Consider the following 24,602-nt stretch of genomic DNA (forward strand, 5'->3'; position numbering starts at 1 on the left):
TTAAACACAGCAGTCGTAGCCATTAAATTAGCCGCTCTGTTTACTGTTCGCTGGATGAGCACTAAAGTAGCTGTCCAATTGCGCTGGAGCATCTCTTTAATTTTGTCAAGCAGATCAGAATCATTCCTAATCATGCTGGTTGTGCCTCGCGAAACAAGAAGAAACGCATCAAGATTATCAATTTCACATATGACCTCTTTGCACTCGCAATCCCAAACCATAACAAGCCCTCTCCAAATAGCATGAAACTCACAACAGAAAACACTAAAAAAAAGTATACTGACAGAACAACCTTTTATCCAAATTCTCATACTATCTCTAATAATTTATATAGGCAAGGAAGGGTATGATGTTTTACATTTTCCCAAAACACTTAAATGATATAATTGTTTTTTTTAAATCTTTTAAAATGACAGGTATTTTGATAGAAGATACTAGAAAGTACCATATGGAAAGGTACACGTGGAAGGCCTGAAATTGCCCACGACAACACCCCTTACCCAAATATCGCTGAGAGAATCTGAAATTCATTATCCAAATTCAACAACTTTATTAAATAAAGAGAACCTTATTCATCTCATGAACTCATAAATCATAATCATAAACCGTAAACCCTTTTGCAACAACAACAACAACTACAACAAAACCCCTCTTTTATTCTGTTCTTTCAATGGCGGAGAAAGAGATGTCTGTGGTGAGGAACCTGGATGTGAAACGTTACATGGGTCGGTGGTACGAGATAGCGTCCTTCCCATCAAGGTTCCAACCTAAAAATGGTGTTGACACGAGAGCCACCTACACTCTCAACGAGGATGGAACCGTGCACGTGCTCAATGAGACTTGGAGTGATGGCAAAAGAGGCTTCATTGAAGGTACTGCATACAAGGCTGATCCCAATAGCGATGAAGCTAAGCTCAAGGTCAAGTTCTATGTTCCTCCATTCTTGCCTATCATCCCTGTTACTGGTGACTATTGGGTTCTCTTCATTGATGATGATTATCAGTATGCTCTCATTGGCCAACCCAGTAGGAGATATCTTTGGGTAAGTTAATTTCTCTCTCTTTTTTTCACTTTTCCATGTCAAAGTTGTTATCTTTTCACAAATGGGTGTGTTGGTTTGGAATGGGAAGATCAAAGGTGAAACATTTGGATTTCTCAATTGGGGTTGTCATTTGAAAATATGTTGGAATGTTGAATAAGGTGAATCAAAGGTAGTGAAATAGTGGGAATTGATTATGATGTGCTCATTTCTTCTCATCTGGTATTTTGCTTTAGATATTGTCAAGGCAGAACCGATTAGATGAGGAGATCTTCAATGAGCTTGTTCAGAAAGCTAAGGATGTGGGGTATGATGTGAGCAAACTCCACAAGACTCCACAGAGTGAGACACCACCAGAGGGAGAAGAAGGCCCCAAAGACACCAAAGGCATTTGGTGGATCAAATCCATTCTGGGGAGATAGATATCATGTGCTATATATGATGATGAGGTTCGAGAGTTATTCCATGTTATAAATAAAGGGGTCAAGAAGTCTGAATTGTAGTAGTTATGTTTGGATCTTGGTGATGAATGTATTGGTTTGTCCTGTATATAGACTAAGCTGATAGGTTGAAGTTGAAATTTGATGCTTTGCTTGTGTATGTTCTTATTGTTTTTGTTGAAAGCTTTAGGGTATCAATGAAGTAATTGGAACTTAAAAGTGCTTGTATATGCTGAATCTGGGTTGTGAAATATATGTTGCATAGAGACTTATGAATACGTCCATGAACAAAACTACTTGCCACCTAAACTATACGAAAACTTGAGATAGTGTTTTGAATTTTTGCTAGAACCACGCATCAATGATGTAATAAGAATATAAGATCTCATAGCAAGCGCACACAAATTTCATGGCAGATTCAGATAGATATCGTAAGGGTGATTATAAACCTTACGAGCTTGGCCTGGTAATTCAGTAGTGATACCAGTGTAACAATATGTCCCAAAGAAAAAAGAATCATCATCATGTGTGCTTTGGCAATTCTATTTTACATTTCATTGTGAAATTTCACGTTTTGTATGGTTGAAAATGAGTCCAACTCATGAGGGTAAAGTGCTAAAGGCCTCTACCTAGTACTCATGTAGTATTATTCTGTTTGTTGCTGTTGTTAGTAATATGAGGTGGGAACCAAAGAAAGAAAAGAAAAATAGGTAAGGAGTAGTCTCTGAAGCAAAGTGTGGCTTGAGGTGCACGCATCTGTTAGAGTTTTGAGATGACAGTGGTCCATGTTGTTGTGTTCGCACTTGAATAGACGTAGTTTTGTCATTATTTCAATCAGTTCTATTAGCTTTTTCTATCAAAGATAAAGGAGGAAAAGAAAATATGAACATCAGAGTCTTGTTCTGTTTGTGAGAGGGTCCTAGAAACTCCACTACCATACATATGAACCATGGGCACATCGGCACATGTATGTACACGAGTAAGGCCTATAATTCTCCAAGCCAACGTGCTTCATTCACACACTTCCAAGTACTTTCATCAAAAGAATCTGAATCCATTATCCAACCCTTATCAAAAACCATCACCAGCACAAAGAAACTAAACCTACCGAAGGTACAAAACTGTTTTCTGTTGTGTCTAAGAGTAAGAGATGAAGGTGGTGAAGGGCCTTGATGTGGAGAGGTACATGGGTAGATGGTATGAGATAGCGAGTTTCCCTTCATTCTTTCAGCCAAAGAATGGTGAGAACACAAGAGCCACATACACACTCAATGATGATGGAACTGTGCATGTGCTCAATGAGACTTATGCTAATGGCAAGAAGGTCTCCATTGAAGGAACTGCATACAAGGCCGATCCGAAAAACGATGAGGCGAAGCTCAAGGTCAAGTTCTATGTCCCTCCATTCTTACCCATCATCCCTGTTGTTGGAGACTACTGGGTTTTGTACATCGATGATGATTATCAATATGCTGTGATTGGAGGGCCAACCACCAAATATCTTTGGGTAAACAAAATTTTCTGTTTGAATTTATTTTAGTTTATCTCTCACCTTGTTACTTGGAGAAAAATGTATTAATCAATGAAAAAGTATTCCCATGATTTTCATCATGTTTTGATTTTAGAATTTTGAGTAGGAAGTAAATAATAAGTCACTAGTACAATCTCTATATAATATCAAAACAGATTAGAGCCAAACAACTTGATAAGCTAGATATGATGATTATCAGTATGCTCTCATTGGCCAACCCCTGTAGGAAATATCTTTGGGTAAGTGAATTTCTCTCTCTATTTTCACTTTTCCATGTCAAAGATGTTATCTTTTCACAATCACAAATGGGTGTGTTGGTTTGGAATGGGAAGATCAAAGGTGAAGCATCTAGATTTCTCAATTGGGGTTGTCATTTGAAAATATGTTGGTATGTTGAATAAGGTGAATCAAAGGTAGTGAAATATTGGGAATTGATTATGATGTGCTCATTTCTTCTCATCTGGTATTTTGCTTTAGATATTGTCAAGGCAGAACCGATTAGATGAGGAGATCTTCAATATGCTTGTTCAGAAAGCTAAGGATGAGGGGTATGATGTGAGCAAACTCCACAAGACTCCACAGAGTGAGACACCACCAGAGGGAGAAGAAGGCCCCAAAGACACCAAAGGCATTTGGTGGATCAAATCCCTTTTAGGGAAATAGGCATTAGATTGAAGAAATATCTCATGCTGCAATTATGTCTGAATCTCATGTATTGGTTGTTTTGGTTGTGTTAAGTACTTGAATGGTTTCAGTATCGCTTGTGTTTTGTAAAAAATAGACTATATAAGCCCAAAGGTTAAAGTTGATGGTTGAATGCTTTGGTTGTTATAGAAGTTTCTTTACAGTGATTTGTAAGAGAGATGTGGAAAATCATCACATTATGAATATGCTGATGATGAACAAAATTGAAAAGAAAATGTTAATATCATACTAAAAATATATTGCATGTTCTTTCAACATTCAGTTCCGTGTCTGAAATCCAGAATTTGACCAAGCAAACCAAACACTTCAGAATGATAAAGAAAAAGAAGCAGCTCTTTTGTCCTAAACAATTAACCACCTCGTTGTCAAGATCAGGTGGAATGAGTGGATCATGATATTAAAACTTAAGTCTACAAAACCGTACAACACTGGTTGGTTTGTTTTGCCTGCTTGTAGAACATCTGTTTCAAAATTCACACCAGCATCGGTTACTTGTTTCAGCAACAATGTTCAATGATGCATATAATGTCTATCTACAAAAGTCACACCCATTAAATGCAATCTTAATGTACCTGTGATGCTGCACTTAGATCAGAACTCTTCTCAACTAAGCTATCTAGCTTCTCCCCTCTTGCAAGAACACTCTCAATAGTCTGGTGCTGTTTACAAAGTAACAAAGGAAATACATACATAACCATCTTTTACAATACTAGTATATGTATGAGAGCATTAATTGTTGCATGATTATGTAACACTTACAAGAATGATTTTTGTTTCATCTAAATCCTTCTGAATTTTCAATAACTTGTCAGCTTCATGAGGGTCCTGAAAATTGGACCATAGCAACAAGCAAATTGAAAGCAATATATACTTGATTATAATATATAACGAGTATCGGATCAGATTGGATTGGAGAAGATTGCATGCCTGGAATTTGATCAAAGCTTCATCCAGAAAGGGCCATGATTGAGTACTATCTTTGTCAACAGTTCTCCATGACTCGCCAAAACTTTTCTGATACTCATCCATCACCTGAAACATTCAATTTACTATGACCTAAAAAATCAACAGACATGAACCAACCAAAAGGAAAATCACAGATCAGAGAGAGGTGTGAACCTTGTTGAGAAGAGAGAATGCACTTCGAACTGGATAGTGATCATCCATAACCCCCAAAGCACAGAGGCCATTACGGTTGTAAGCATGAACCTTATACTCTGCAATCAACAAGCCAATAAACATTGACAGACATGAAAATAATCGCATCAAGAAATTCAGAAATCAGAATTTATCGACGTACCTTCGTGTTGGACGGATTGGCGTTGGCCTTGAGGAGTGCGTTTGGCGACGGTGCGAGCGATGAAGACGATGAATTCTCGGACGGAGGAACGCTGAAAATAACCGAACTGGCTTACGTCGGTGGCGTTAGCCAGAATTGGTGGATCCGATCCATCAGTGGTGGTAGTGGCGTTGCATTTCAAAACGAATAGAGCTGTGATCTTCATCTCTTTCCTTTGGATCTTGGGAATGGGAAACTAACCGTTATTCGTTAACCAATAACTACCACTCCATAACAGAAAGCAAGCTAACGCTACTACTTTTATTTTATTTGATTTATTATTACTATTTATTTTTGTCCCAATAAAATAAAATCAAATCAAGTGAATGAAAGTTGAAAGTTTATAATATATTACCTTCGTTGAAATCAAGCAGTACGTTAAATGGGGCGGGTTCATGTTATTTATTCATTATAGAAAATGTCACGTGCATATTTCGTATTTTAATATTTTTTTATAAATAATGGATTTAGTTGTTAATTTTTTATGTATATGTAACATGATTGATTATTATTAATTATTAATTATTACGTATATATTTGAAGCTAAATTCAAGGGCTAGATTATTTCAAATTAAGATCACTAGTAGAAAAGAAAAAGATATATTAGAATGTGTCATATTTATTTAAAAAAAAAAAAAAAAGCTAATAAATCTTAAGTTCTTAACATGATTCTTTGAATTCTCACATAAAGAAGAAACAAAAAGAAAATCAAGTACAAAAAACACCTTATCATTCTGAATAGCAAATCCTAAATTATTATGGAATAACAAAGATAAGAATAAATATCAAATATAGGCATATAGCATAATCAGTGTTTTAATGCATGCAAGTTAGTACAATGCTGTGGAGCTGGAACTATCCAAAGTGGTGGAGGATTAATTTTATTTGTACATTGCATGAGACTCTTAACATATTTTTTTTGAAGATTGAAAATACTCCAATCATGTCTATTATATATGTAGTCTAAAGTTATTTCTTTTCACCTATCATCTGTAAAGTAGATTGATCTCTTCACACTCCAAGCAAGTTTTGGCATCCATTAATACAGACTCATTAGCACCCAAGAACAGAATTTTATCATGTAAAAATTTCATCTTTTTTCATTTCTTATCTCCAATATCAAGTTTATAAACAGTAAAATATTTTATTCTATAAGAATAAATCAATGATTGTGTATCTTCAGAGGATAAAAGATCTCCTTCTTCTATTACTAGTCGATCATCATTCACAAAATTTCTAATAAATCTTATCAGATTTCTTCCACAAATATCACCAAGTACAAATTTTTTGAGAAGCTATCTCTTAAATATGGTTTCTCCTCTTTATAATTTGCCTCCATAGTTAGTGTTAAAAGAATCAATCTTTTAGGAATTGGCTCCCAAATATTCCAAACTTCAATAAAACTATCTTGTGTTAAGGCATAAAGATAGTTGTTGCTGAATACACAATAAGATTGCTTATCATTAAAGAGCTCAACCCAAGTTGTAGAATTGTAATAAACAATCTTATAGTTAGAACCATATGTGATGGCAAAAATGTAGCTTGAAGGAGAGGAACAACACATCAAAACTGCTTTGACTATGAAGGTTTTTCTTAAGTATTCAGCAAAGTAAAAATATCTGACAGGGTACAAGAATGAAAGGGAAGAGGTGATAGGTTAATGGTAGTGGAAGAAGAAGAGTTTAAAAGAAGTGGAACTCCATTCTCATCCAAAAGTACAATCCAACCATGAGAATAACCAACACACCATGCTCCAACATGTCCCTCCAACATGTTATTCCATTCATAACGCTTGTTCTCTGATAAATTGAAGATGCTTCGGTCAATGGTTATAGAATCATCATCGTCATCAATGAGGTTTGTTTGTTGAATGCTTGGAAGAAGGGCGTAGGAAACTGAGAGAGAAGGAGAAGCCATTGAAATGTGAGTAGTGTTTTTCACTATTTTTTTTTTTTTTGATAATATTCAATTTTATGGAAGAGAACTTTGATAAATCTTTAAATAGACTGAGATATCTATATTAAAATAGGAAACTGAGATCTTTTCAAATTTTAAAATCTCATTAATGAGAAAAAATATATTGTTAAAAAAGATTAACACATAAATAATATATAATATCTCAATATTATTATAATAATATAATTCAAGATTAAGAAGGATTCGGTAAAAGATATATGTCAATCTTAACAAGCTAAATTGCTCTTAAAACTTTGTTAATTAATGGTCCGCTATATCAAAGTATATCAATTTTAATTTACATTATCCTGATGAATATTTCTCGATGGATCGAAACAATGTAATGTTTTGCAATTTTCTGATGTTTTTAATAAAATGAACAAAATAAACAAAGTTAGACACTAGATATGATGGATGTAAATTTCGACCGTAGTTATACACTTATATGGGAATATAATAATAATGAGTTGGATGAAAAGGAAGCATGGTATTTTAAAGTATTGAAATCCAAAAGTGTCAGTTGCAACTTGCAACGAGTTTCAGTTTTTGGTTAGTTAGCAACAAAGTTTCAGTTTGACAAAACTAACATTGAACAAGAGTAACCAAAATCAGCAAATAATGAAAAATCATATTCCAAAAATGACATTGGATTGGTTGTCCCTAGAAAACAAATACTAACCAGCTATTTATGCGTGAAAATTTGTGTGGATTTAAATTGTGAAAAATAGAATCTCATTTCTGCATTGATCTTAGACACCAATTTATTTCTTCCTCTTATATTTTCCTAATCACATTCCCTCGAGGGTTTTACTCATCAAAAACTCTGGGGAATGCCAGTTTCCTTCGTCGAATAAATCAAGATATGAGTATACATTTTGGGGTACGCATCTACTGTTTCATAGAATTAACTTCTGTTTACTTTATAGTGTCATCAAATTTAATTAAATTAATTCCTTCTGATCTCTATTCTTTAGATAAGCGAAGAGAGAACTTTACCGTAAATGAGATTGAATGAATGAATGAATTATATAACATGTGGGAAACTTGATATATGAATGATTATTATTATTATTATTACCATCATTGTTTGTTCTTTGTAATTTGATTCAATGGGTAGGTTTGATTGAAATTGAGGTTAAACTCTGTGACAGGGAATGAACAAAATGATCACAAGCTTGTTTCTTTATTCCTTGTTGGTGCATGCAACGGTTGCCCAACAAGTTCCACTTCCAAAACCACCTTTGAGAAAGTGGACAACCTTAAGCGGTTTGTAATCTCTGCACTTTTGTTTCTCATACTAGGATGCTTTTGATCATATAATGGTTCTAGGAGATGAAATGTATATAATGGGTGATTGGTGAATTATGCAGGGAATGAACCTCTTGTAGTATCCCGCGGAGGGTTCTCGGGTCTGTTCCCAGAAGGCACACCAAATGCATTGGCATTTGCTAAGGACACCACCATCTTGTGCAATCTTCAACTGACGAAAGATGGTGGTGCCTTTTGTGTCACCGGCACCACGCTTGACAAATCAACAAATATAAATGTTTTCGATCCGAATAAGACAAGAACCTACAATATCAATGGCAAGAATGTGGAAGGATACTTTGCTGTCGATTACACTGCAAAAGATATTGACCAGAATGTGTTTAGTGAGTCTTTCAGTCAATCTACAATTTCTTTCTTTTCTCATTAATTAATGTAACAAAATTGTAGGTTTGGAACTGATGTTACCTTTTTGCTATGTGTTGCCACAGTGGTTCAGTCCATTTATACTAGACCTGATTTTTATGACCAATCCCTCCCAGTTCTTAATGTTGATGCTGTCCTAGGCGACCAGTCCCCACCCAAGTTTTGGTTGAATGCTCAGGTTCTTAATCATTTCTTAGTAGCAAATGTGAAAAGCTGAAAATCCTTGAGCTTTGCTTTTCTTGAATGTTATAATTGATGGAATGTTCTGTTGCTGCAGTATGAAGCATTTTACACTCAGAAAGGTGTGAAGTTTGTGGATAGGGTTGTTGAATTGGTGACCCAGTATCAGATAAACTATGTTTCTTCTCCAGAGATTGGTTTCTTAAAGAGCATCAACGGGAAAGTGAGCAAGACAACTAAGATCATATTTCAGCTTCTGGGTGCAAATGAGGTTGAACCCACAACAAAGCAGCCATATGGTACCATTGTGAAGGATCTTTTGGCAATTAAGTCATATGCCTCAGCCATAATGGTTCCAAAGGAGTACATATGGCCGGTTAAGCCAGACAATTATCTTGGGCTTCCCACAACACTTGTATCTGATGCACATAAATTAGGACTAGAAGTATATGCTTCTGGTTTTGCTAATGACTTCACCTTAAGTTATAATTACAGTTACGATCCTACTGCTGAGTACATGCAATTCACAGACAAGGGGGATTCTGTTGATGGTGTTGTCACTGATTTCCCAACAACAGCATCGAATGCCATCGGTGAGATGACAAATCCTTCTACCTTCAATTCAGAGTCATTTTGCAAATACCAAACACTCCTTTAACCTTAACTGACAATTGTTTTCGCAGCATGCTTTGCAAATAACCAAAGCTTGCCCAAAAAAGGTATGTTGCTAAGCTTGAAACCACAATTTTCGCATCCATAGATGAGATGCCCTCAATCACAAATCTGTAAACTTACACATTTGCTTCTGCAGGACCAACTCTGATCATAAGCAACAACGGAGCAAGCAGTGTTTATCCAGGCAGCACTGATCTAGCATATCAACAAGCAATAGATGACGGTTCTGACATTATAGATTGCTCGGTTCAAATGTCAAAAGATGGAACAGCCTTCTGCTCCGGTGCTGCAGACCTGATACAAGAAACAACTGCAGTGACAAAGTTTATGCCTCGAACTTCCACCGTCCCAGAAGTTCAAGCAAAAAGTGGAATTTTCTCCTTTGACCTTACATGGAGCGAGATTCAGACCTTGAAACGTAAATTCCTTTGCTAAACTTGATAATAACTTTCCACAAGATCTGAATAATGAAGAACTTAAAGTATAAATTTATCATTTCAGCTCAAATCTATAATGCTGAAGGCCCAGATTTCCCAAGAAACCCAGCAGCGAAGAACAGTGGTAAATTTGTCACCCTGGCTGAATTTTTGGAATTGGCCAAGACAAAGGCAGTTCCTGGCATTTTGATAAACATACAGGTAAGTTAGCAGCAAGAAAAGCATGATATAGTGCTTCTCAATGGTTAATATCTGTTGCTGCTACTACAATTGCAACTAAATCTCTCTGTTTACCTCACAGAACGCCGCCTACCTTGCATCAAATAGAAGCCTCGACATTGTGGGAACGGTCAGCAGTGCTTTGAGTAACGCTAGCTTTGATAAGGAATCCACAAAGCAAGTGTTGATCCAATCAGATGACAGCCAAGTGTTAACCAAGTTTAAGGATATCCCATCCTACAAAAGAGTGTTGTTAGTTGATGACAGAATAGGTGACATTCCAAGGCCAACAGCCGATGAAATTAAGAAGTACGCTGATGCGGTGAATCTTGTGAAAAGCGCTGTTTTTAGTGTTGAGGGAGGAGGTTCATTGTTAGCAGGAATGACTAATGTTGTCCGGGAATTGAAAGATGCAAACCTCACAGTATTCGTTCATAATCTCAAAAACGAATTCATAACCTTGGCATTTGACTTCTGGTCTGATCCTAATATAGCCATGGCTACTTTTATCCAAAATGCTAAGGTCGATGGCATTGTGACCGATTTTCCTGCCACTGCAAGTAGATATATGAGTAAGTAATCACAATCTAGCTCTTTCAACTCTCTTAGTTTCATTCATTCTAATGAGATAAACATGAAACAAAATTTTCCTAGAAACTATTAAGTTCTTACGTTACCTTTTTCTTGGTTGCAGGAAGCCCATGTAGCGATCCAAACCATGTGCCTACCATCTTACCAGCTCAACCTGGTGACCTGATGAGCACTGTTGATCCTCAGACTCTACCACCAGCAGAATCACCACTTCCACCTCTTGAGGTTGACAACGTTGTCGATCCACCGCTTCCTGCGGTCTCTAATTCTAAAGATGAACCAAGTGCTCATCCTCCACCCACCAAACCTGCATCCTCTTCAAGTTTCCGGGCAAATAAGGTCAACATTGGTCTCTCCCTGGTGGTATACCTGGTGTTTGCTCTTCTCTTCACTGGCCATTAATGCAAAATTCTAACTGAGATGAACATTTTGGTCTTCATTTTTATTCCAACATCATGTGTGCCATCTCAAACTGTACTATATATAGAATGCCTATGATATTAGTTCGGTTAATCAGCTTATACATACTCGCCATTTCCTTAACTTCGTTAACCAATATATATCCGCATATAGATGTTTCAAAAGGTAATCTCCCAATTATATTTGGCAAATTTTAAACAGAATCACGCATATATTATATATACATATACCATCAATCGTAAATCAAGGAATCGAGCTGTCATACTAATATTAAACTGACTAACTTACATTGAACCACAAGATCAAATATCTTTGAATTGAAAGAATAATTATCACTCTAAGTCTTAGGACTTATGCAAAACCAAAAGTTACATATTCATGTCTACACTATACAGCAACAATATACTTCGCGTAGCAAGCAGCAACCACTTGGGGAAGATTCAATGCAAGCAATCTTCTGGTACATTGTAATCTTTCAATTGGCCAATCCTCTTCCAGATCCCTTAATACATTGCAGGCATGGTCTTGAGTTGCTGCCTTCAAGAACTATAAGTCATTGAACATTTCCAGTAGCTGCCAACTTCTCTGCAATGACATAACATTTTAGTGAGAACCAACAAACCTACCTAAAATGAACGTTATGATGAAAAAGAAGCCATTCCAAAATTAAACTAGTTTCAGACAATTAGCTCAACCAAGCTCATGAAGCTAAACTATAAGTCTATAACTACTTTAATAAAATCTGAGGATTAGTAAATTATAGTTTCAGTTTGAGGGTTGCGTTCGGTGATAAACATAATAGGATTGAATCTATTAAGACAATGTTAGATAGATGATGTATGGAATGAAAAAGGGGAAGTTCATGAAGTCAACCGAAAACGCCCTTCCCATTTCTCATTCCATACACCTCTACCAAACATAGTACTCACAACATGCCGCCAAAATACAGAGAGAATAGGGTTAGGGTTAGGGTTCCAGTGGAGGCTCAGATTTGGTATCAGAAAGGGACCGGCCATCGAAAAGCAAGGCCGCCGTGGATGGCTGCAATAGAATTGCCCCGCCACCGGCGAGCATTGCTTGACGGCGACCGGTCCTTCGATTCCACACTCTGCAACCATCGTCACAGCCTCATTGGGATCAGAGAGAAAGAGAGAGAACGAAAGATAAGAAAAGATCCAAAGAAAGCAAAAGGCTTATGCTAAATCGAAACTGCGTCTGTGCGAGAGAGAAAGAGAGAGAGACAGAAGCAGTTCATAGTTTCCATGAATGTTTCCCTTTGTTTTTTTTTTTTTTTTTTTTGATCAAAGTGAGAGATTAGGGATTTTGTAACATCATAGATAGATAGCACTTTCAGTATCAGAGTGTGGCTCAAGAACCCTAACCCTGCTTTTGCACGGGTGTAACTCCAACAGTTATATAGGCCTAAGGCCGTTGTTTTCTCAATTATGCCCCTGGTGCGATAACTAGTTCTAGAAAGGCTCAAATCTTCTCACTTACTTGCCCGTCAAAAATGCGCTTGTTATTTTTTATGTGGGAGAGAGAGAAGTGTATAACAAGAAACTGTGAGCAGAAGTGTGTTTCATATTAGTATAGGATGTACAAATCGGATGCACCGATTTGTTTGTTTTATTTTTTTTTTCAAACAAACAATCACAAATCGGACGGTCCGATTTGTGAATTCAAAAATAAAAAAATTCTTAATGTTGAAATCGGACCATCCGATTTTTATTTTAAAAAATAAAAAAAATAAAAAATGCAAAACGGATCCTCCGATTTGTAGTTTATTTTTTTCTCCAAACAAATCGGACCTTTCGATTTGTAATTTATTTTTCTCTTCAAACAAATCGGACCGTCTGATTTGAATAAAACACCATATCAAAAAAATAACACCTAATCTTCCAATAATGATGTATTACACATATATTTAAACAATATAAAAAAAAATTAGCCTCAAAAATGTGTAGATCACGATAAATATAATGTGTGCAATAATTTGATTTAAGATTTTCATTCAATCCTACTCTGAAAATAAATTAGATCCATCTCAGTTTCTCCCACTTAGGTAAGTCCACAGTATAACTCAGACTCTCAACAGTCTCAAACCCAATAATTCAAATGTATACGAGATCAAAATTTTAAATCCAAATTATCTAGCACTATCCTTCAGATTTGTCACTAACATTCTTAAATTATACTTAATCATTTTTCTCTTCATTTGTAGAATAATTAATTAATGAATCCATTTATAACAACACGCATTATTTTCCTGCGAAAAAATATGTTGCATACTTCCATTGATAGGGAAATTTCCTATATTTCTAGTTTATGAACGTAAAAAAAATCACCTATATTTCTAGTTTATGAACGTAAAAAAATCACGGCATTTTTTTAAAGGCCAATTCTATAATGCCTATTATTTAGTGTCTAAATTTTGCTTAATTTTCTTTTTATAGTAAATTTTAAATTTTAAAAAATTATTTATTTTTATATTTTTTAAATTAAATATTAATTTTTAACTTCTTTTAATAAATAAGCACCATAGCATTCATCTTTTTTAAATTTTAAATTGCATAAAATGGCACCAATTTTATAGAAAATAAAGTTTTGAAAGAAATTGTCTTTATACTGCATTATTGCATCACATAAGCCTCAACAAACATATACACTGAAAACTGAAAAAAGTATCAAAGATTATTATTAGGTGAACACTCATATGAAGTTCTAGATAATAACAAAATATCTAATCCTTCTCAAGTAAAAGAAAGCTACAAGTGAAATTTCCCCTCATTAATATTGTACAAAATACTCCTTAGACATTGTTTGGAACGAGAAAATTTAAAAAGAAAAAAAATAAAAGGAGAGAAAATGAATGAAAAATAAATTTTTTGTTGTTTGGATGAAAAAAAAAAATATAAATCCTACTAAATTATTTTCTCCTCACAAATAAAAAAAAATAAAAAAATATAATAATATGAATAAAATTACACATCTATTCTTTATCCTTAATAAATTATAATTTACAAATAATAAATTAAAAATATTAATATAATATAATTTTATATTATTAGAATTTTCTTTTTTCTCACTTTTCTTTCAATACAAATCAAAAAAATTTCTCTCTATTTTTTTCGGTCTATTTTTTCTTAATTCAAATAACATACAAATAATTTTATTTTTCTTTTTATTTTCTTTCCTCTCATATTTTCTTTCCTATATCCAATCCAAACAAAGTCGTAACTTAAAATTGAATAATACAATTATCGGGCTAGTTATTTCATCTAATTATCGGGCTAAACTAGCCCCATACAATGTAGGATAAATGTCTATGCCTATAATATACATGACAGAATATGGATCCAAGAAACTTCAGGCCTTCATAGTCTAATCAAGCAAGTTGAAATCTTTTACGGGGCCAATCTACACTTTGCTCAAACCACGTGCGAAGCCACCTAACCTGAACAACCTAGTAAAACAAGTTAATAATCATAATCAATATGAGAAAGTAGCAAAATCCCAGTTGTTACAATTAAAGCTCACAGTTATCAAGTGGAAAAAAAGGAATCACAAAATTAGGGATTTCATGGACTATAGATCTGGCGAAAAATAAAGAAAACCGGATCCCATATAACTTATTAATTAACACCGTGTTTGTTAGATGATGTATGGAACGAGGGAGGGAAGTAAAGGAACTCGGTGGAAAAAACCACCACCCACCGTTCCCATCTCTCGTTCCATACATCTCTACCAAACAGCGCGTCAACAGAGAGCATGGATCTAGGGTTTCGGTGAGGCTCAGATTTGGCTCAACAAAAGGATCGACCTTCGAAAAGCAACGCCATCCATGGATGGCTGCAACTGATTAGGTTACCACGCCACCGGCGAACGTTGCTTAACGGCGACCGATCCTTCGATTCCACACTCCGCAACCATCGTCACGGCCTCTTTGAGATCGGAGACACTGAGAGAGAGTGAAAGTAAGGAAACAGAAAAGCTTAGCTATCATAATCAAAGGTACATAGATAGATATATAGATAGATATCGATAACCGGACTAAGAGAGAGAGAGAGAGAAAGAAAGACAGTAATTAATTTATTTATTTATTTTATTTCATTCCTTATGTACTCCATTTTGGAAGGTTTGAGAAGTTAGGGTTTTTTGAGAGCATCAACTAGACAGAGCCAGTTCAGAGGCGGAGTGCGGTAGGTAAAAAACCCTAATCCTGCTCTCACATATCCCAAACCTAAAGAATATATAGGAGATTCAACAAGTTATATTCCAATTATGCCCTTGGGCCTTGGGACTTTTGGGAGTCACACCACTTCATCCGTACTTCTTCTGTTTTTGTTGTCAACTGAATGTGTTCCACTAAACCGAAACTACTTCTGAGTTCTGACAAAAACTTCTCAAAACTATTCGTGTATGTGGGTTTTTTTATTATTGACTACCAGGTTAAAAGTCCAACAATAATCAGGGGAAAGCAATTGCCCATTAAGTTAGCATCAAACTAATATAGGAGGTGGTGGTGTTTGGCTAAGAGAGGTCCAAAGAAGCCATAATCCAAAAAAAAAAGCTAGATAAAATGAGCTATTGAGCTGGAGTTGCACCTTGAATAAGATCCATTGGAAGTTGGGAGTCTGTTTAAATAGTTGGGAGTCTGTTTGAATAAGATGTTGGAACCTTGATAAAGAAGAAGAAGATTGCGGAACGTAGTGCTGGTGTCCCGTTGTGTTGCTGGAAGGGGCCTCGAGCTTGTTTGGTTCGGGTTGGGCTTCCCAGCCTGGACTTTGTCCAAAAAAACTTAGTGGGGAATCATTCGCATTTGTAACTATGTAATGCGTAGTTACAAAAAAAAAAAAACTATGTAATGCGCGACTCTGTAGTAGCTAAACACAGGTGGATTAGTTAGGGAATCAATAGCATCCTAGTTAACTTCTTTGATTGTTGAGTGGAAAGATTGGCTTATATTTTTACTAATTTTAATGAGTTTAATTTTAAAACATGTCTGTCAAGAAAATTAAAAATTGTAACACGGGTGTAATACACTATCAATAAATGAATCATGTTAATATGTTTTCAATAAGCATGATCTTCTAGTGATATCAAATAGACTGCTCCAAATTGATTCTTGACTTCGAATAATGACTAAATCATCTTAATCCTGCTAATTTGTCAAATATTGTAAATACAAAAACTAACTAATACTTAAAATCTTTTAAATTGTTTTAACTGATTTCGTGAACCTAACTATCATAGGAGTGTTGAATGAAAATTTCATGCATAAATGACCAACACATGCATAAGTTATCAGGTAAAGATGGAATTCAGTTAAGTAGGGTAAAGAACTATTCTTCATATTGCTTGGGAAGTTGCACAATTAATCCAACCGAATAACAAACAAGTATATATAAATCGATTTTCTAATTTCTTACTCATAAAGGAAAGATAAATCTCAACATAATTGTTCATTCTTTCCTATTATGAGGGCGAAAAAGTTCGACATATCTATATATTAAATAAATCAACACACATCTTGCATTTGTTTTATGGGTTTTGCTAGTGTGTAGATATGTTATTCCTTCTATATATATAGAAACCACGTGCCATGTATAAAAATAGGACAGTTGGACAATATAGAAATGTGTGTTCAGGAGCAGCTTTATAAAAACTGTGAAAAGCCGTGATTTGAAGAAAAGTAGGCCCCACATGTTTTTGTGATCAAGCTTTAATGAAAGCTATGACAAAGCGCTAATAGCTAAAATTAAGAAATAATTTTTTATGCAAAATTTTTTGTTCGAAGAGCGTAAATTGTGGCCTTGAAAAAAATTAAATCCCTTCCCTAAATTAGGCTTAATAGGAGGCCCATAGAAACAAATAAACCCACGTCTTTTGAAACAAATTTAACCCAAGAAAAAAAATTCTATTATCCCCTTTACTCAAAATCAATAGCAGCCCTAGCAGCCCATTCACTCACCGGTACTTAGATCTAGGAATATATAATTGATCGTAGCAAACATATGGTTTATCATGAAAAAAGGTTTAAGTACTCCGATGGTCATTATAATTTTACCAAATTTTTAATTAGATTATTGTTACGATGGGTAACCGGAGATTGTTGGGCTGGACTCGCTGGGTTGACCCAATCGTCTGAGGAAGAAAGCCTTCGAGCGGGTCTGCGCCTTGGGGGCCTCCGTCCGACTCGTGAGTATGAACGAATGGGGGTGGTACCTACAATGACACTCTGATGCTTAAGTCAGCAAGGGTGTGAGCAGGTCTAGAGAGTATTGGGACTTAGTGATACCTGAGGGATGTCAGTGTACTTATAGTGGTGAACCAATAACCACCGTTGAAGTAGTGCCACTTTTTTAGGGTGTTAACCGTCCCTTTATCTCAGGGAGGTTAAGATATGGCTCTTGGAAGTAGTTAGAGAGATTCTAGGGGCAGTTACTCATTCAAACGAATGTTTATCTGCCAGCTAACTCTCGTCCCCGACTTTTTTAGAGTAAGTCGTGGTAAGAACCGATTTCGCAGGAGGAAGGTCGGTGCTAAGTGAGGCTCAACCCTTCGGATTGGACCTTTTATTTGTACCTGGGCATTATCGTTGGGTCAGGGTATGAACAATTATTATATTTTTTCTTTCAGTTAGATTTCGATATTACTTTAATTTTGTAATTAAGTCCTTCTTAATGTAAAAAATATTAGACTTAACTGAATATTTCTTTGCAAATTAAAGGTATTCATAATTCAAAACTTAATTAATTCTTTAACTTCATATATCTTCCTAAAAACATTATGTTACTCTTAACATTTTTAACACGAAAAGGACCTTATTACAAACTTAACAGTAGTGTAGAGATCTAATTGAAAAAAAAAAAAATATAAGGACCTAATTAAAAATTTTAAAATTCTATAGAAATTAACAGAATATTTAATTTAAAAAAAATATTTTAAAAATATCAAAATACCTAGAATTAATTTACCGAAATTATTAAATATTATTTAAATTATAATTTATTTATCATCATTATTGATAAATTCACAGCTATTATACCTGCAACTTATTATTATTATTATTATTATTATTATTATTATTATTATTATTATTATTATTATTATTATTATTATTATTATTATTATTATTATTATTATTATTATTATTATTATTATTCAACACCAAAGTTTTACCTAAATTCTACGTATTTTGAAAAAGGTATTTTAAAAATATCAAAATACGTAAAATTTACGTAAAACTTTGGTGTTGAATAATAATAATAATAATAATAATAATAATAATAATAATAATAATAATAATAGTAGGTTGCGGGTATAGTAGCTGTGAATTTATCAATAATGACGATAAATAAATTATAATTTAAATAATATTTAATAATTTCAGTAAATTAATTCTACCTATTTTGATATTTTTAAAATATCTTTTCTTAAAATTAAATATTCTGTTAGTCCTTATAGAATTTTGAAATTTTTAATTAGGTCTTTGTACTTTTTTTTAATTAGATCTCTACACTTCTGTTAAGTTTGTAATGACGTCCTTTTCGTGTTAAAAATGTTAAGAGTAACATAATGTTTTTACGAAGATATATGCGGTTAAAGAATTAATTAATTAAGCTTTGAATTATAAATACTTTCAATTTGCAAAAAAATATTCAATTAAGTTTAATATTTTTTATATTAGGAAGGATTTAATTATAAAATTAAAACAATATCAAAATTTTACTGAAAGAAAAAATATAAGAATCTAATTAAAAAATTGGTAAAATTATAATGATCATCGGAGTAATTAAACTTTTTTCATGATAAACCATATGTTTGCTACGATCAATTATATATTCCTAGATCTGAGTACTGGTGAGTGAATGGGCTGCTAGGGCTGCTATTGATTTTGAGTAAAGGGAAGAAAGTTTTTTTTCCTGGGTTAAATTTGTTTCAAAAGACGTGGGTTTATTTGTTTCTATGGGCCTCCTATTAAGCCTAATTTAGAGAAGGGATTTAATTTTTTTCACGGTCACAATTTACGCTCTTTGAACAAAAAATTTTGCATAAAAAATTATTTCTTAATTTTAGTTATTAGCGCTTTGTCACAGCTTTCATTAGAGCTTGATCACAAAAACATGTGGGGCCTACTTTTCTTCAAATCACAGCTTTTCACAGTTTTTATAAAGCTGCTCCTCAACACACATTTCTATATTGTCCAGCTGCCCTATTTCTATACATGGCACGTGGTTTCTATACATATAGAAGGCATAACATATCTACACACTAGTAAAACCCTTGTTTTATACAAGGAGGCGCTCTGCTCATCCAAAGTTTCAACAAATGCCAAACTCTATTCATAGTTCATACCCTAGAAGAAAACATGACTTTCTGATGCTTTACCCAAATGGATTGCAATTTTCACTCTCAACTTAGTAAGCTTCATTAAAATTGTCCAACCAAAGCCTGATGCTTTTTGTTCGGTCCCATGTTTTGATCTTCCATTTATTCCATCCCGTGTATAATTTCCACATCTTCATTGGAATGGCGTTAGGCAGAACATAAGCAACTCAATAACGAACTTATCCTGGTAAATCTGGAGAGAGAAAAAAAATGTGAGAGGTAGCAAGGTGTCTCCATGTTGAAAAAATGTAATTCCCAAAACAAAACAAAAAAGTGAATCCTGAAAATAATGTCTTTTTAATTGTTTTGGGAATTACATTTCTTTTATATTTATAAAAGGAAAAAAAAAATTCCTCGGCAGGCTTGTTAGCAGAAGCGTTGATGATGGTAGGCGAGGTTTGCACAACCAATCAACCATTGCTGTGCTATCAGCAGAACTTGCAGAGTTTGTGTTGTCAGCAATGGATCATTGAAGCTCTTGATACCATGTGAAAGTAATAAAAAATCTTCTAGAAAGAAAATAGAAATTGAGAGAAAACTGAACAGTGTGTAATATTGCATTATTCTGAACCATAACATACACTAGTATATATAGATGCTAGAGTCACTATGAAGCTCTTATTGTAACTGATAGTCTTGATCAAGAATGAGTAACTATAACAGTCAAGGCTAACATCTTTTTAATAATAGCATATAGGTATAAGTAATATATCTCTCACAAAAAAAAAGTGAAAACAGAAATTGAAGCAACATCCTGTAAACAAGGGACAAAGCATATCAACAAAAGTGATCATCCTCATAAACGATGGCAGCAGCATCACAAGACCGTAGAATCTTATTTATCAAAAGATACATCTATGGACACTATAAAAATACCCGTTTCATGTCTTGTGCAATAATATAAAAATGAATGAACATCATCTAGAACTATAACACTTTATATAAATCAAGTGATGTTTTGACACAAACCTTTGAGTAAAGCCACCTAAGCTGAAGCCTTTAATAATAAATAAGTAGATAGAGAAGCAAATAACACAAATTAACAAAACCCCAATCATTTAACACAAAACAACTTGGCAAAACTGGAATGTAAATAAAAAATACCATCTTTCGGGGACAAAAAATGGGGAAAACTTGAAAAGGCATAATCTTAGGGCTGAAAATTGAAGCAAAAAGAATGGATCAGATTAACGTTGTGTTTGTTAGATGACATGTGGAGTAAGAGAGTGAGAGTGCACGAATTCGGTGGAAAACACACTTCACATCTCTTCCTCCACATGTATCTACCAAACACAGCATTAAAAGCACGCCGCCAAATAGAAACAGAACCGGTTAGGGTTTCGGTTGTGGAGGCTCAGATTTGATACAACACGAGGCCAGGCCGTCGCAAACCAACGCAGCCATGGATGGCTGCAACAGGATCCACCGCGGTGGGGTTGCCCCGCCACCGGCGAGCATTGCTTCACGACGATGGAGCCTTTAGTTCCGCACTCCGCTACCATCGTCACTGCCTCTTTGAGTTAAGAGAGAGCCAGAAAGCGAAAGAATGAATTAATGGAAATGGAACATTGAATTGAATTGAAATTGGAACTGAAAGGGAAACTAATCAACTCAGCGACCGACCGAGAGTGAGAGAGAGAGATAGAGAGAGACGAAGAAACATTTTCCTTTTTTTTCTTTTTATTTCTTTCTTATTTTGGGTATGAGAAACTGAGAGAGATTAGAGTTCTTGGAGAGCATCAACGAGATTGAAGCAATCTCCTTCTGAAATGGAGTGCGGATAGAGAAACCCTAACTCTGCCCTAACATGGTGTAACCCTAAAACATAAATAGGAGGCTTAATTACTTCTTTTCCAAATATACCCCTAATGCGAGTTTCATTTTATTATTTGGGCCTTTTGAGCCCAATCTGATGAATTCTTCCAAACAAAACGAAAAACCCAAACTACACAGGAAAATAGAATGGGCCCAGCCCAAATTGCAAGAGAAGTAGAAGCGCGCTGCTTCCTGAAGCTGTAACTGTCTGTCTGTACGCTCAAAATCAGGGTTTAACGTTCTCTCGCGTGCATCGTGGCCTCTGTTTTCGCTGTTTCCTCTCTTGCTTTTTCTCTGGTAATGCTTCTTCTCGGTAGTTTTGCGTTTGGAGTATTAGCAGAATCTTCATTTCGCTTATTTGATTATTTGATTTGTGTTTGTGTGTTTGTGACTGTGTGTGTCCCATGAATGGTGAACTATTTTGCCTTTTTAGATTAGCTTCAAATGGCTGCTCTGCGCTGTTTTTCTGGGTGTTAATCGTCAATTCAAACTGACGTTAAAATGAACATGCTAAAACAAATTAATAAAATAAGGCAAATAATAGGTTCTTCTGCTTGGTGCTCAATTTTTGTTTTTTCTTTGAACTTAAGAGCTCATGAGGAACCACGAAAAACTGGAAATGTTGTGAAAGAATGCTAATGTAGCTTAGGTTTTGTTCATTTCTGTATGTATTGGCTATAACTGCTGTATATAGGTTTGTGGCATCATGCGGATGTCATTGGTTTGGCCATAGATGTTCACCGGCCTGCCAACTCTTTTCCAGGTTGTTGAACATTTTGGGTTTTAAACATTGCCTTCTGCTGCCCAAATTCTTATCAGTTCTAAAAAAATGGAAAACTCAGATACATCTCTAACAAGTTCATCCCTGCCACCACCTCCACCTCCACCGCCACCAGCACTAGTTGTTACGGAAGAGCCAGAGCCGAAGAAGCAGAAGATGTCCACCAGTACCTCTGATGATGAAGAATGCACAACTGCCACAGACACCAAGAAAAGGTACAAGCGTCGTAAGATTGCTATATTCTTTGCTTATTGTGGCGTTGGCTATCAGGGTATGCAGAAAAACCCCGGGGCCAAGACCATTGAAGGTGACATGGAAGAAGCCTTGTATGTGTCTGGAGCCGTCCCTGAACAGGATCGTGGAATTGCTAAACGGTATGACTGGGCTCGCTCAGCTAGAACAGATAAGGGAGTCAGTGCTGTTGGTCAGGTTGTTTCAGGCAGGTTCTATATTGACCCCCCTGGTCTTGTTGATCGCGTTAATTCAAATCTTCCAGATCAGATACGGATCTTTGGTTACAAGCGTGTAACAGCATCTTTTAATGCCAAGAGGTTCTGTGACCGCAGGAGGTATGTCTATCTCATTCCTGTGTTTGCTCTTGATCCATCTTGTCATCGGGATAGAGAGACCGTCCTAGCTAGTTTGGGAACCGGAAATGAGCTTGTTAAATGTTTGGAGTGTTCTGAGAGAGGTCGTAAGGTGGTAGGGCTTGTTGGTAATGCAAAGCACAATCTAACACAAGAAGCTATGGATGTGGATTCATTCAGAAAAGACGATAAAGTTAATGCTGGGCTGACAGAGGATATTGATGTATCTTTGAGCAAAGGTGAAGAAGGTAAGTGTTTAAATGAAGAATCTGGTCATGAGGATAAGGTTGTAGTTGACAATTTGAACTCTAAAACTGAGGAATCCAGTAATGAGGTTAAGGTTTTAGTTGACAATGTGAACTCGAAAACCGATCTTGAAACTATGGTTCCTGTTCAAGATGCGGATACCCCTGTGAATGGTGGATCAGTGAACACAGCCATAGTCGAGGAAGAGAAAGTTAATGGAGAGGATAGGCCTACCAAAGGAAGCGGATTCAGTTACGGTGAGGAGGAGAAAGAGAGATTTAATAGGATCTTGAAGTACTATGTAGGTACTCACAACTTCCACAACTTCACCACTAGAACAAAAGCTGAGGACCCTGCTGCCCGACGCTTCATTATTTCATTTGAGGCAAAGACTACTGTTGTTGTTGAGGGCATGGAATTTGTAAAGTGTGAGATTGTTGGACAGAGCTTTATGCTTCATCAAATACGGAAGATGGTTGGGCTTGCAGTGGCAATCATGAGAAATTGTGCACCAGAATCTCTTATCAATAAAGCTTTGCAGAAGTGAGTAATTACCTTTGTAGCTTGTGTTATATTCAAATTTGATTTGATATACAGGTCATGCTCATCTAACTTTATTTTTTTGACCTCCAAACAAAAAAATGCAGGGATGTTAACATTAATGTGCCTACTGCCCCTGAGGTAGGACTATATTTGGATGAGTGCTTCTTTGCTTCATACAACCAGAAATGGAAAGATAGCCACGAGGAATTGTCAATGAAGGCATACGAGAAAGAAGCTGAGGATTTCAAAATGAAGTACATATATTCTCATATTGCTTCTACGGAACAGAGGGATGGAACTGTGGCTCTCTGGTTGCATTCATTGAACCATAGAAATTATCCTGATCTGCGTCTTGTTGATGAGGAAGCGATCACTGATAATGGGAAGACAGAAATAAAGGTTGAGGACAAGAGAACTGAGAAAACCGAAATAGGTGATGAGGGAGCTAATAAAATTGAAACACAAGTTGGTGACATGAGAACTGAAATAGAAGTAGATGATGACAAGAGAACTAAAATAGAAGTTGATAACAAGCAAGCTGAAACAGAAGTTGCGACTGATTGAACCGAATAACCAGCCCTTTAATATAACTCTACTTTCAAATTGATTTACTACTTTGGAGTGAACATTTATTTGCCTAGCACACCTGGCTTACTATCATTTAGAATACTGTTGCTTAGTTCATTAAAATGAAAAGTATGTTTGCTACATTTTTTCTGTTGTTTTAGATTTTTCTTTTATATTTTTTGGGAGGGGGTGTTCAAATATGACCCCTCTTTTTGTCCCAAATTCAAAATTTGATTGATCAATGGTAATCGCTAGCACAGTTCTGTAAAAAGTTGATCTATTTGAAGGAAGCTCTAGATGATATATACATACTATTGTTTCTTTCAAATTCAAGTTTCATTCCGCTTGTATTACTCAGACGTGTAGATGCATTTTACAACTTCTAAGATTCTATATCAAGAAGTCAAAAACTCTTATTTCAGCAACAAAAGGAGTGAATGCTAGTTAA

General features: G+C 35.3%; 5 protein-coding genes, 2 long non-coding RNA genes and 1 pseudogene across 8 annotated transcripts; 5 read left to right on the forward strand and 3 right to left on the reverse strand.

Annotated features, from left to right (window-relative positions):
• The first annotated feature begins 536 nt into the window (after positions 1 to 536).
• Positions 537 to 1,757, forward strand: LOC107641085 (temperature-induced lipocalin-1). The gene is made up of 2 exons (XM_016344596.3): positions 537 to 1,042; positions 1,276 to 1,757. Exons 1-2 carry the CDS (start codon positions 671 to 673, stop codon positions 1,459 to 1,461), a joined length of 558 nt encoding a protein of 185 aa, XP_016200082.1. The 5' UTR covers positions 537 to 670; the 3' UTR covers positions 1,462 to 1,757.
• Positions 1,758 to 2,284: 527 nt separating this feature from the next.
• On the forward strand, positions 2,285 to 3,971 carry LOC107641095 (temperature-induced lipocalin-1). Its single transcript, XM_016344603.3, has 2 exons — positions 2,285 to 2,986; positions 3,488 to 3,971. Exons 1-2 carry the CDS (start codon positions 2,630 to 2,632, stop codon positions 3,671 to 3,673), a joined length of 543 nt encoding a protein of 180 aa, XP_016200089.1. The 5' UTR covers positions 2,285 to 2,629; the 3' UTR covers positions 3,674 to 3,971.
• YKT61 (SNARE-like superfamily protein) lies at positions 3,919 to 5,331 on the reverse strand. Its single transcript, XM_016344589.3, has 6 exons — positions 5,016 to 5,331; positions 4,835 to 4,932; positions 4,643 to 4,747; positions 4,475 to 4,540; positions 4,288 to 4,374; positions 3,919 to 4,176 (listed from the first exon to the last, which is right to left on the reverse strand). Exons 1-6 carry the CDS (start codon positions 5,218 to 5,220, stop codon positions 4,126 to 4,128), a joined length of 612 nt encoding a protein of 203 aa, XP_016200075.1. The 5' UTR covers positions 5,221 to 5,331; the 3' UTR covers positions 3,919 to 4,125.
• A 944-nt stretch (positions 5,332 to 6,275) lies between these two features.
• Positions 6,276 to 7,001, reverse strand: LOC148578870 (uncharacterized; annotated as a pseudogene).
• A 792-nt stretch (positions 7,002 to 7,793) lies between these two features.
• On the forward strand, positions 7,794 to 11,206 carry SVL4 (SHV3-like 4). Its single transcript, XM_088502235.1, has 10 exons — positions 7,794 to 7,890; positions 8,162 to 8,276; positions 8,381 to 8,662; positions 8,768 to 8,880; positions 8,980 to 9,475; positions 9,566 to 9,601; positions 9,694 to 9,975; positions 10,059 to 10,195; positions 10,296 to 10,785; positions 10,908 to 11,206. Exons 1-10 carry the CDS (start codon positions 7,873 to 7,875, stop codon positions 11,204 to 11,206), a joined length of 2,268 nt encoding a protein of 755 aa, XP_088358361.1. The 5' UTR covers positions 7,794 to 7,872.
• Positions 8,061 to 12,622, reverse strand: LOC148578871 (uncharacterized). 2 transcript variants are annotated; one of them, XR_015902617.1, is made up of 3 exons: positions 10,308 to 12,622; positions 8,745 to 10,172; positions 8,061 to 8,632 (listed from the first exon to the last, which is right to left on the reverse strand). It is a non-coding gene; the product is annotated as an uncharacterized LOC148578871 (long non-coding RNA). The 2 variants fall into 2 exon arrangements; XR_015902616.1 differs by having other exon boundaries at positions 10,289 to 12,622.
• A 2,195-nt stretch (positions 12,623 to 14,817) lies between these two features.
• On the forward strand, positions 14,818 to 16,157 carry LOC148578872 (uncharacterized). Its single transcript, XR_015902618.1, has 2 exons — positions 14,818 to 15,679; positions 15,722 to 16,157. It is a non-coding gene; the product is annotated as an uncharacterized LOC148578872 (long non-coding RNA).
• A 5,442-nt stretch (positions 16,158 to 21,599) lies between these two features.
• LOC107641113 (uncharacterized) lies at positions 21,600 to 24,297 on the forward strand. Its single transcript, XM_016344619.3, has 3 exons — positions 21,600 to 21,727; positions 22,194 to 23,587; positions 23,692 to 24,297. The coding sequence occupies exons 2-3, from the start codon at positions 22,260 to 22,262 to the stop codon at positions 24,149 to 24,151; spliced, it is 1,788 nt and encodes a 595-aa protein (XP_016200105.1). The 5' UTR covers positions 21,600 to 21,727; positions 22,194 to 22,259; the 3' UTR covers positions 24,152 to 24,297.
• Positions 24,298 to 24,602: the final 305 nt, after the last annotated feature.

This window comes from Arachis ipaensis, chromosome B1 (assembly GCF_059453495.1).
Source record: "Arachis ipaensis isolate K30076 ecotype BB chromosome B1, ASM5945349v1, whole genome shotgun sequence".
NCBI classification, from domain to species: Eukaryota; Viridiplantae; Streptophyta; class Magnoliopsida; order Fabales; family Fabaceae; genus Arachis; species Arachis ipaensis.